The sequence below is a fragment of the Anopheles nili genome, chromosome 3 (genome assembly GCF_943737925.1).
Source record: "Anopheles nili chromosome 3, idAnoNiliSN_F5_01, whole genome shotgun sequence".
NCBI lineage: Eukaryota > Metazoa > Arthropoda > Insecta > Diptera > Culicidae > Anopheles > Anopheles nili.
In genome coordinates, this window is record NC_071292.1 from 1,614,213 (window position 1) to 1,626,251 (window position 12,039).

The 12,039-nt window shown below is 50.4% G+C and overlaps 1 protein-coding gene across 1 annotated transcript in view; it reads left to right on the forward strand.

The window, feature by feature from the left end:
* The first annotated feature begins 418 nt into the window (after positions 1 to 418).
* LOC128727706 (mastermind-like domain-containing protein 1) overlaps positions 419 to 12,039 on the forward strand; it is a 40,696-nt gene continuing 29,075 nt past the window's right edge. Inside the window, exons 1-2 of the mRNA XM_053821645.1 lie at positions 419 to 743; positions 6,095 to 6,130. Coding sequence (XP_053677620.1) covers positions 419 to 743; positions 6,095 to 6,130 — 361 coding nt within the window. The remainder of the gene's footprint in view (positions 744 to 6,094; positions 6,131 to 12,039) is intronic.

Sequence of the window (12,039 nt, forward strand, 5' to 3'; positions counted from 1 at the left end):
ATCAACTTGCGGACCACCTGCCTGGAATTTATGTGAACCCCCATGTGTGTGTGTGTTTATGTTTGTGTGGATCCTCAGCCACGTCGCACAAGCCCGTAATTATGATTGATGTAGGTATTAATCACACGGAGATCTTTCGGTTTGTCCACTCTCTTGCAGTGCTAATGTGAAAGTTATGAAGACATCAAAGCAGCACCATCCTTTCCGACACTAATTGGACCAACGGTGTTCGGTGGCGAGCGTTTTTTTTCTTTCCGCGGTGAATCGAAAAGACATTCAAAACGATGGTGCAAATTTCCGGCTGACAATAAGTGCGACCTAGTGTGAGCGTGTGAGTGCGCGTTTCGCGATCGTGTGCGATAGGAAAACGGGTGCAGTCGATCGCGGCATCGAGTCGCGTCCGCGGTGCATTCTGATTATGCCGCTTTTGGTTGCTCCGAGAAGTTCGCATGGAGTGGCCCTTGTAGACCACCAACATCACCACCATCATCAGCGTCACGTGGGTCATCCGGGAGTCTTTGACCTACAACAGCCGCAGTATCAACCCCCGAACCACCCGAAGCAGTGCTCAACGGCAGTAACGCACGAAGCCGCGTCTCATCATCAGCTCGTCAGTTCGAGATCCGCAGACCTTGCGGTGGACTTCAGCATGTCGAAGTTTAAAGCCTCTTCGAGACATTCGCTGTACCGGCAGTTTTACGGTGGAGACGAGTCACCACCTTACGAAAAACCGGAAGAATCAGGTATGCCCTACAAAACGACCACGTGCCAAGGGCTCACGCGAGTGTTCCCAATAAATCATCATCCGGTCTATCAAATAATCGTTTTAAAGTCATCGACAAACGATCCCGGGTGGGCCGGGCTTGAAATGGGAATTTGTTTTCTTAAAGACTTCCTCCCTTCAACGCTCAACCCTTTGCTTGCTGCTTGTTTTTTTTTTTGCTTCGCTTCCACCGGAGGGAATAAAAAAGGACCCTCCGTTTGACGCCCGGCGCCGTTTGGCTCGTGTCAGCAACAGCAAACATACACACAATATGGTTGCGCCTGTTTGGGTGCCACGGTTGCTGTGATGTGGTTGATTATTTTTTTGGGAAAACCCCTTACAACCTTCGCTGTGACACTATTCGGACGGGAGTTTTCAAGGAAGCAAAACGAGTCCTTGAAGCGGGACTTACGATCGGGATCACGTAAGTGTTTTTTGCGCTTCTTTTCATGCCCAAGTGCACCGACAGCTCCGAGAAGGAACTGTGAACAGTGTCCTGAAAGGGGTGCGAACTAGGGAGAAGGCAAACCCTTTTTGCGCTCGTGGCACGGCCCTTTGATTTATTTAGGAACCGGGTCCCAGGAGTGCATTGACGCGAGCAGGGGGACAGTGATTGCGTATTTCCGCACGGGCCGTCGAGTATCCTTCAGGGTTGCGGGAATCAGAATCGAAAAATCGTTTATTATGTTAAGTTACCGACCCGGCAATCGAGGTAATAATGTGTCCTCCCCTCCTACACACGCCAGGGGACGTAGAAACGTTCGCGAGGCTCATGCTACAGGTTTTTCCGGCGATGAAAAAGGGGACATTTGGTGGAATTATTTTTTATGGTGCAACCGCTGGTGCAAGCTAAAAAAACACGGAACTCCATCTTGGACTTGTGAGGAATGCCGGTTGCTTGTCCTTTTTTTAGTATTATTTGATTTGACGACGTGGAAACTCAACCGGAAGGAATTGAAACGTCGCTGGTCGTCGTGGAAAAAAGGGGTGCATATATTATCGCTCGCTCTCGAGAGGTGGTGTTGATTGTTATTTAAATAGCGTGGTATATGGCGCTCAGTTCGTATCACGCCCCATGCACGACTCCAGGAAAGGGCTTTTCTCCGTGGAGACTCAAAGGTAACCCGAAAGGCAAAAAAAGGTCCTCCCAAGCCACTGGAATGCCGGTTCGTGGGAAATTTTCAACAAGTGGAATTCACGTGCTATATCATGCACGTGGTGGCAGGTTGGAATAGAGTGAGGCCTCACGGGACAGAATAAATCGTGCCGATTAGTCTCGGGTCTTATTGTGCCGGGGTGCAATTTGTTGGGTTTTGATTTATGAAATTTTATTGTGCATTTCCTGCCCTAAATGAGCAATAAGTTTTACATTTCGGTCGGTTCGTCTCGCAACTGCACAAGTGATGGACTTCCGACTGACAGCTGACAAGGGTAGGTCAGTGACAAGGAACAACGCGCTTGCTTGGATCTGCTCCTTAACGACGCGCCAGCCGAAAATTGATTATATCTTAAGGAAGAAAAAAAAAAACACTGCCCTCGTTGGCCCGTGGCTAAGGACGGCTCCTTAGGACGGTCCCAATTAGCCGCGGTGGTGTTCTGCCAGTGGCCAGATTAACATTCGTTAGCCAGCCGAAGCGCCGGAGTGTCAGATTTTGATTCGAATCTAAACCGTTTAAAATTCATACAACCCAGGCGACCCTATCGGGGTGGGGCATCATTCGAATCATTCACGCTATGCTGCACTCGCTTAACATATCATTTGCATGCCTCCCTGTTCTCCGGCTTCCAGGGTCCTCGAAGGCCCACCATCATTGGGGCGCAATTAAAATATCGTTATGACAGAGCTGGCCAAAGCTGAGCCAGGTTCTGAGTGGGGGCCTTCGAGAACTTCGTCTTCTGGGCGGTGTGGTGTCCATCCCCCTTTACGCTCTTTTCCAACCCTCCTGATCCACAAGGTCGTTCGGGTGGAAAACCACACACGCACACACCTGCACGAGCCGAGAAAACCGAGGAAGTCGAGGAAACCGGTGAAGATGGCCATTATTTGCTGCTCTTCTTAAACAAACATAACACCATTCTGCAGCGCTTCTTTCCTGCACACCGGCTGCGTGAGATATCGCACGGTGGGCGGTGGAAAGAGAAAGCATCGTGGAGGAGCGAGAAGAACAGCACTGGAGGCCCTTCGTAAATGACGCGAAAGCGCCGCCGAGCAAAAATAACGATAATTAACTCACATTACATTCGGAAAAGCGCACTAGACGGTGGGCCAGCTGTTGGCGGGCCACGGGATGGTTAATTTAAATACCCCCGGCATACTCACACACACACACACACATTGCTTTCTCTCCCTCCATCGTCCGCCAAGGCCCTACCGAGCAGGGCGATTTGCACACACAAAAGTGTTGCCGCAAACGGTGTCGGTTTAGTCTCAGTCGGTGCAGCTCGACGCGCAGCATGGCTAGTTAAACATGCATAGCTGCACATGCTCGGATGGAAGCGCCCTTGCAGGAGTGCAGGAAAAGGGCCCTCTCACATACACCGACCGGGGTGGGCGCGTTCTTCGCCCCCTTTCGTATCTTGAGCCAGCGCGCCACCGCACAATGACTTAACAATAAATAATGTAATGAATAAAAAATAATAAAAATTAATTTAGTCCTTCTCTTGTGGCGGCGCTTCGTTCGCCGGTTAGCGCCTTTGGTGATCGCGTTTCGGGGTTTAATTCTTTCCCGCAACCCTTTAGCCCTGCCCGAGGGACAGGTTTAATCGAGATGAGACAACACAGGGGCGCTACTTCGGGCGTTGATTGGATCTTCTTTGCGTTTTTTCATCTTCGCCGGATTGGTGCGTGAATAAATCAAAAGATGTGTTTTCGCTATGGTAGTGGGATAGTTTACATAGAAAAAAAAAGCGATTTGCCCACACAAGACGTCGCAAGGGCGGGCTGCTGTCAGAACGAAGGGCCATGAGTGACCCTTTCGTGTGCTTTTTGAGACTAGAAACATTCGCCACAGGTCGATTGTAATTACCGTTTATCACATTTCATCGATAGCAAAGCGATATTTAATTCAAGCCTCAGCCGAACAAAGTGCGGAAAAGCTAATTTAGACCCAGAGAGCCTCCTTGCGACACTTTTGCATGCCATTAGGACGGCCAGGACAGGAAAAGATATCGGACCTAATAACGGGGGTCTTTGGGGCGATAATGATCTCGTGATGTGACGTAATTATGTTTTCACTCATTTCCTTCCCATCGCCACATTCGTCGTCCGGAACGGTGCCGGTGACATTCAAATGAGCCCACGGCACGGAGATCATGCCTCAATTACGGCGCGAAGATTTCCCTGACCGAAAAAGCTAAGAGGGAGAGAGAGAGAGAGAAAAAACGCCTCGAAAATGGGCTGACCGGAAAAACAGCCGGCTCACCCGGTGAGGCGAGTGGACCGAAAATTACGACCCTCGTGTGTGGCAGTGATGTGACAATTTGAGGTCTCCCTTTGGGTGATGGCCCTTGGTGAAGATGGTTGACCTCCGTTCGTAGGTGGCTGATAAAAATTCGTCGCATCGTAGCGCGATTGTCTTGCGCGGCCCGAAGCTCCTAGTGTTTCTCGGCACGGAACGGTGGTTAAAATAATTGCTTGTACTATTTGACAATTTTTATTCCATTTTTCTCACTTCCCCATCGTTTATCATTGTCGTTTTTCAAAAACACATAAAATTTGTTACCGAACTCCAAAAGATGGGCCCGATTGTGGCGTTGATTTGCGTGGCTGAAGCTCGTGTTTTGGGTGCCCGTTTTCACATGCCACTGGGCGAGCTGTGGCGTGCGTTTTCACGACGAAGAAATTATTACGCGCCCGTAAAACCAGTCCACCAGGGCCGAAAGTCGTAACAATCGCCTCCGGGGGTCCGTCCCGGGGCTGGCGTAAAATGGCTCCGCGAAGGATTTTCGGGAGGAAAATCGATCACCACCACAGATAAGCCGCCGACACGCAGGCGCTCAGGTGTGTCTGGGCGGTCGTTAATTTGTCGCCTTCGGAACGTCATATTCCCCTTATGGGTCGTATGTTAATTTGCGCTAACAACGTGTGTGATTCACGGCCGCGAAGGGAGCGAGCCCATTCAACAAAAAAGTGCGAGCTCAGCGCGCGATGATGACGGTGAAGGGAAGCAGAGAATTCGTTTTAATTCGTATTTCTATTTCTCCCGGCGATGGCGGGCATGATTATTTATTTCCCACCTCGCGGAAGGCGCCCAGGCGCGGAAGCAACCACCGGAGGGCTCTTTATCTCGATCGGTCGCCCCGCGGGAGCCCGCTCTGGATTCGAGCCGTCTGAGCTTCCGTGAAATTAGAGGTGTAAAATTCCAATAATTGCACTCCCAAGCACCGAAGCCCGTGGACGAAATTAGTTCGACATCAACCGTTTTCGTTCATCACCCATCTTCCATCGGGTCCGAATCGCGGCCACGCGGAATTAGCGTATTAATCTCGCCCTGTCCAGAAGGTCGCCCTTCGCGGGCGCCTCAATTTCGGCCACGGAATTCATCCGCCCATCCGTTGGGCTACCCGATTCCCACTGGCCGGCCGGACCGGGGGTTGAATATTCAAATTTTAAATTTGATTCGAGTCATCATCATCACCATTTATCTCGGTGAGCTGCTGCCGGCGAAACGGAGGATGGTTGCGACCCGGAGCGGAGGAAATTGCTTCTGTTTGTGTTCTCATGGGAGGACCACGAGGCTCGGTTTGACGAGATTAGCCTTCTCGGATGCTTCGGTGGCGCGCCCGGCAACGGTCTTTGGACAGCGCGGATAGTAATAATTTCGGGCGATTTCTCGTTCCGCCGTCGAGTTCTGGCCCACGGGCGGTTCCGCCGTTACGTGAAGTTTCGTTTTAATATTTGAATACGCTGGCCTGACCGGAGGGAAAAAGCGGAAGCGAACGGAATGAGATCGCGCGGCCAGCAAATGGCAACGGGCTCGTGGAAGGCTCGGGATGACGAGATTTCGAGCGCGGTTGTTACCGCCGTATTGTTGACGATAATTACGATAATTTGGTACTTCCTGCCACATGCACCGCACAGCTTCGTAGTGTAGGACCGCTGGCTTCTTGACAGCTATACGATAATCTGGACCGCTCCCGGGACCCTCGAGGGTTGCGGGAGTGAACGGGAAAAAAGACCAAATTACCGGACCGAGTGCTCCGAGATTTGATCGAGCGGGCGATCGTTCGCTAGCGTACCTTTGATTGAGTGGATTTTCCCTCGACTGGTTGCCCTGCCGTTCGCAATATTAACTATGTTCTCTCGCTCTCTCTTTCTGTTTCCTTCTACAGAACCCGCCGAGCCGGAAGGGCGCGAAAAATCCTTCGGTAAGTAAATATCGTAATACGTGAAATTAAATCCACCTCAATGGAGCCCCAAATTGAATCGTAAGCCCGTCTGGGCCGTCGCGCGCGATCGGGAAAAGTAATTATAAAACGAAAGCAAAACGGCAGATTCGAATGTGCGATAATGTGCGCGTTCTCAGCACGACAACGCGACACACACACATACACGTGGGAGGATGGTGGTTTCTTGTTTTGGTGGGAAAATCGCTCCAAACGTTCCCAACCCAAAAAGGGGTCATATGTTACGCCGGGGCAGAGCGATTATGTCGGTGGAGCTGTGGCGCTGGTATCGCGGGAACCGATAATGTTCGTTCCGAAATAACACCAAAAAAAGATCGAATCAAGAAACAATAATCTGCATACACCGTCCCTGATCCTGGCCGATCGATAGGGAGTCCTGGACGCAGACAGCGCGGAAGTGAACACGATTCGCGTGCGAAGGTTGCAACAGAAAAAAAAATCGATGGGTTATTGTTTGCTGCGAGGTATAATTTTTCTACACCGCGCAGATGCAGCACCGGAAAGATGGTCCTCACCAATAATGCACTCGCTGCAAGTAAGTAGTGCAGCTTCGCGAAGGGCTCCAGTCCCTTTGGAAGGGCTCCGAACCGGAGAATGGAGCGATAAAGAGAATGAGTGAATATTATTTTTAATCACAACATCGCGATCGATTGTTTCTCGCAAGCGCTGGCGAAGGACATCGCATGATGTGCGCGAGGGAAAAGGTGGAGGAAGAGAAAGAGAGGGCGCGAATTTTATCTGCCCTTCCCTGTTGCTACTCCACTTTACCTTCCCAGAAAGGCTCACTCTCCAGCGTCATGTTACTGCACGTGAGTTATTTTTTTTTCTGCCTTTTCCACGGGGATATGCTTTTCGCGCGCGCTCGAGCCAAGTATCCTTTCTTAATAAAACGAATTGCACGAGCTTATGGCGGGGTGCTGGAGCGGTCGGTCGGACGGATAATGAACTTGTTTTTAGTGTGCCGTAATGGACAAAGCCAATGTGAAAGATTTAAATTTAATAATCATGCTGCATCGGACGTTATGCGAGCGACTAAGCGGAAGGCGTTCGCTGCAGGACGAGACATGCTTATGCAGGCTTTCTTGGTGTTGGTTTTTGTTGCCGCTTAATCGGGCTTTTCGCCCTTCGAAGGCGAGACTTCTAATGCACACCACTGGCACCAACGCCAGCTGATCGTTCCTGAGAACGGCTTTAATTTGGCAGTGGTGCAAAATTAGCAAGTAAGCGAAAATTAAATGTGATTATTATTTGTCCATTTTCTCCGGTGTCTGTGCCTTTTTTCCTTCTCTTTTTTTTTGCTTTCCTGTCGCGCACATGCGCCCATCCTTGCGGAGCACAATGGAAGCGCCCTTTCTCCAGCACCCAGTCCGATGGGAACTAACAAGACGGATCGTGCAAGTGCAGCAGCTGTGTGAAGGGTCCCGAGAGGTTGGGTGGAATCGCATGAAAAAATAAATAACTTGATCGATGCCGCTGGTCCGGCTGGTCGTTGGTACGTCCGGTGATAGCGAACGCGCTATTGCAAGGCGGTTTTACAAAAGGCACAGCGAAATATCACAATTTAATGAATTCATTTATTATTTAATTTGAAGTTGCAATTTGTAATAATCTGCAACAAAGCGCGCACGTCCGTCGATCGTGCGACCCTTTCCCGAAGGGCCGCTCCTAAAGGGCCGAAAATCAGCCTACGACGAATCCGCAGATCATCTACTACTCAGACAGGACCTTCTTTGGAAAGTGTTTTGACAAATGGTGTTTACCAGCGCCGGTTCGAATGGGGCAATAAAAAGCTATTTAATTTAAATTATGATTTATGCCATCTGAATACACGGGTCCGTCGGTCTGATTTTGATACGAGGCTCACTTTCGCGCTCAAATCATCATTCCCAGACAAAATCCCTGGTCAGCTAAGGCTCGACTCAACCCCTGGATAGAAACCGCCACAAACGGGAAGGTATAAATATTTTGACAGTTGCTTAAAGCAACGTTTTATGACTTTATCCGTGACGGCGGCGCGATCGCTTAAGCCTTAAAAGGCCGAACGGCCAAGGGCCCAACGAGGGAGTCCCAGCCGAGGCGCCAGCCGATGACCGTCAAAAGATGATCGCTTCTTGGGGCTTCGAGGGCTTCGCCGGCTCGAACCAGACCCATTGGGACGGTTTATGAAAGGTTCGCCTCCCGCGGCAGATGATAATGATGGGCAGCGTGTTTAATTTGCAGCCGCAATCCGCGGTGGTAAATCAGAGCCTCGATTACTGCGACGAGTCGCCGATGACAACATCAGGCTCTACTTTGTGGTGGTTTTGACCGCCGAAGAAACCGTGCGAAGCAGCTTGAAATGAGTCTGGAATTGGCGCCTTAAGAACACGTTCTTCTCCGGAACCGGGTGACTTCGGCGAACTGGAGACGGGGCGTTTTTGTTTGAGCATTCGCTGAGCAAGTGTTGGGGAAATATTCGAGCGCCAAGTGAACCAATTTAATTATCAGCTTAATATACCTTTAGATTAATAATCTCGCTTTTCCTGCACGGCGTTACCCGCTTGCCGCTTTTTTGCGCAATAAAACCGAACGGTCATGGTGTATTGTAATCTGCATGGTTCATTCACCGCGTTGGCAGCATAACTGTTGCGGTCGGTGGGCATCATCTGTTGATTCATCTTCTCGGCACTTCGAATTGGGAGCTCCCATTCCTGAAGCCACAAAGCGAGCGCGGACAGGGCCAGTTTCCCTTCTTTCGGCTGGGGCGCGAGTCTAGTTTCTTGGTTTTTTTTCTACCGTTTGTCTAGCGCGTTCTTGAGCCACTGAAGGGCCTTGGCGGCCCCATATACAACGGGTGGCATGACTGAGAATTGGCTAAATTTTTCCACATCATTTCCGATTTAATTCAATCGACCCTCGCTCGACCGGGGCTTGCATTCGGGGGCTTCGAGATTTCTCATCTCGTCGTGGGTTTCCATTCATCCGGCGCCCAACGCCCCCTCGAGGGCTTTGGGCCGTGTGTGATGAGTTTCAAATTGTGTTCATCGGCACACACAAAAACCGCCGGCGCCTGCTCGGAAGCCATCCGGCAGGTTCACACGGCTACGGAACGTAATCTGGCCCAAAAGCCCAACCCCAGGGCTAACGGACGCCGCGCGCATCGATATGAATATTTCTCACTTTAATCAAATGGTTCCCTTTTTCGTTCTCAGCTGGGAACAGGGACGCAAGCGGGAAACGTTTTTGTTTACATTTTCGATTAATGCCGCTCCACGTGCAATCTTTCTTTTCATCACGCCGCGGTCGATCGATCGCCACTGCACGATCACTTTGCTTACATACATTGTGGTCGTCGCATCGATCGGTTTTCAATCTGTCCATCATTATCTGCCTCCGTTCGTTCGTGTGGAGGGGAAAGTGGCGCCGGGGAACGGGGTTTGGGGAGGTGGGCATGATTCGATGGGAAGGTTAATATCGGAGGCATTCATTCATGCATGATCCACCGTCAACGTGGCGGTGTTTTCTTTGAATGAAAAACCCATTCCATTCTAGTCTCAGGTGCTTGGATGAAAACACGAGCCAAAGACCCCGTGAAGAGGGCCCCAATGTGGTTGTGGAAGGGATTTATTCTAATTAGTATCTTTATTCAAATGACAATCTGCGCGACGCAACTGAGTGGTCGTTTTAATTGTTTTGCATACCCATGCGTCGCTTTTCTGGGGCCGTTAGTTCGTGCTCAAGCATAACGTTCAACTGCTAATTACTTGTGCTACTTTTAATTACAACTGTCATGGGCGAGCAAACGCAACTTGAAGGGCCAAACTGGAAGTCTTCTTTGGTCAGCAGAAGGCACAGGGATAGCAGAAGTAAGAAAGGGAACATAACGTCAAATACAAAGAGTCATAGTGTCACACTTTGTACCAGCGCCCTTTGCAATCGTTTCTTGGGCCGGAAGTGTAAGAACCCGTTCTCCAAGGGCATATGTGTACTTATGCTAGCGCATAGCTCATCGGTCATCGTACCGTGACTTTATAATTGTCGGCTGGTTTCATCATGGGAAGCTCATCGTTGTCTCGTAATTATGCTATAACTGGAACAAAACGATTGAGTACCGAAATCTGAGATGCTAACTTGCATCGAAAATCGGTGCAACATAAACCTAATGGCACAGAGCAAGAAGGGTCTTATTGAAAAAAAAGGTATACCGTAACATCCAGCTGTTTTCCCTTTTTCGCCGTACACCTAAAGCAAACTCCAACGATGCACCGCCGCGAGGAAACTCGAAGCCAGATGAAACGTCTCATTTTGCGGTGCACTTTTCCAACTCGAAGGGCCAGTGCGGTACTTTCGAAGGCAGGCGTGGTAGGGATCCATCTCAAACGTAGCCCTCAAGCGACCTGCCGTCGTCGCCTTTCGCTTCAGCTGCCTCATTTTACGTCTCGACTCATGCCATCTACATACCGCCCAGGGTCGCCCAAGGCTGCACACGCGCGCACTCACGAGCCCTTTTCCGTGGCTCCTTCGCGAGGGTAGTTGCGTTGGTTGGCGCTCGTGTGCCCATCAAGCGCTGCATCGCCTGCGGCGGGCGACATCGTTTAACAACGCAATCAATGCACTTTGCATCCGCCGCTCGAGGTGCCTTCTTCGGCACATTAAACGGCTGTCGAGCGCGCTCTCGGGGAACGCGAGCGCAATTAGTGCGTGTTGCAGCAACTTGTCACCTCGTTTGCGCTAAAAAGGACACGCACGGTAGCCGTGTGGTGGATCGGAATGTTTGCACAAGGACTCCATGCGGCAGAGCTGCGCAATGTGCTTGAGCCGGGAGAGTAAGGCAGAAATTACGGCCCGCCTCTTACGGTCTAGGATGCATTCCGAGAATCCTCGAGCAATCACTTACCGGCCAGCTGTTGTGCAAACTCGACCCAATGCACCCTAGCAAGCCACGAGAAGTGCATCCCGTAGCCGGGGTTGAGATAAAAATTATCATTTTTCTTCTTACGGGCGGAAAAGGACAATTAGGGTGCCTCTTCCTTCGCAGGATGCGCTCGGTAATGATGCAGCCCTTAATTTTGCCTGCCAGGTCCGAGACCAGCCAGATCGATAGATCGGAAAACTAGATCTTTCGATATGGTGGAGGGAGAGTTCGTAGAAAAAAAGGAAGAAATAAAAACATGCTTTCATAAACAGAAACGCAAAGTTAGGATGAAGTCGGGCCGAGTCTGAAGCAAAGGACTCGAAACGCAGGTAGAAACGAATGCAAATTATCACATTGCATTCAGCATCGCTTTTATGTTTTCGTCTGTCTCATTCTCGGCCCCTTCTACTGGCTTCCGCCGGCCGAAACCTGACGCTTGGTCAAGAGTAGGGCCAACGTGTAGGACCTTGAGCATGTCGATGCAATAATTTTCTGAGTTGACCCACCACACCTTGCCCCGATTCTTCGTGTAAAAGGCAAAAGGATAAAAAAGGCACGGCAAGCTATCAAATGGACGAAAAGGACGTTGGCAAGCGGTCACTCAGTCCGGCGAAAAAGGAGTCAGAGAGAGCATCTTCGATACTTCCGAACGCTGCAAAGGCCACGACAGATTGCCAGACAGCTGGTGGACGCCAAAGCGGTGGAAAGGTGCCAAATCCAGGTACAAATTAGAATATTGGCGCCCATTCAATCAACGGCAACGGCAACGGCAACGGCAACGGCAGCAGATAAAGGTTTGTCTAAGGTTCTCTCTTTTTTTGTGTGCCCCATGTTTTATGCTTTTGTTTGAGGTGCCGCAAAATTTACGATCACTTCGCTGACCAGGGCAGCGTTGCGTCCTTCGAGCTCTTATTCCGTCGTGGGATCCGTTGGCAATTTTATTGTTTTCGGTTCTCTTGCCTCCTGCAGGTTGCAA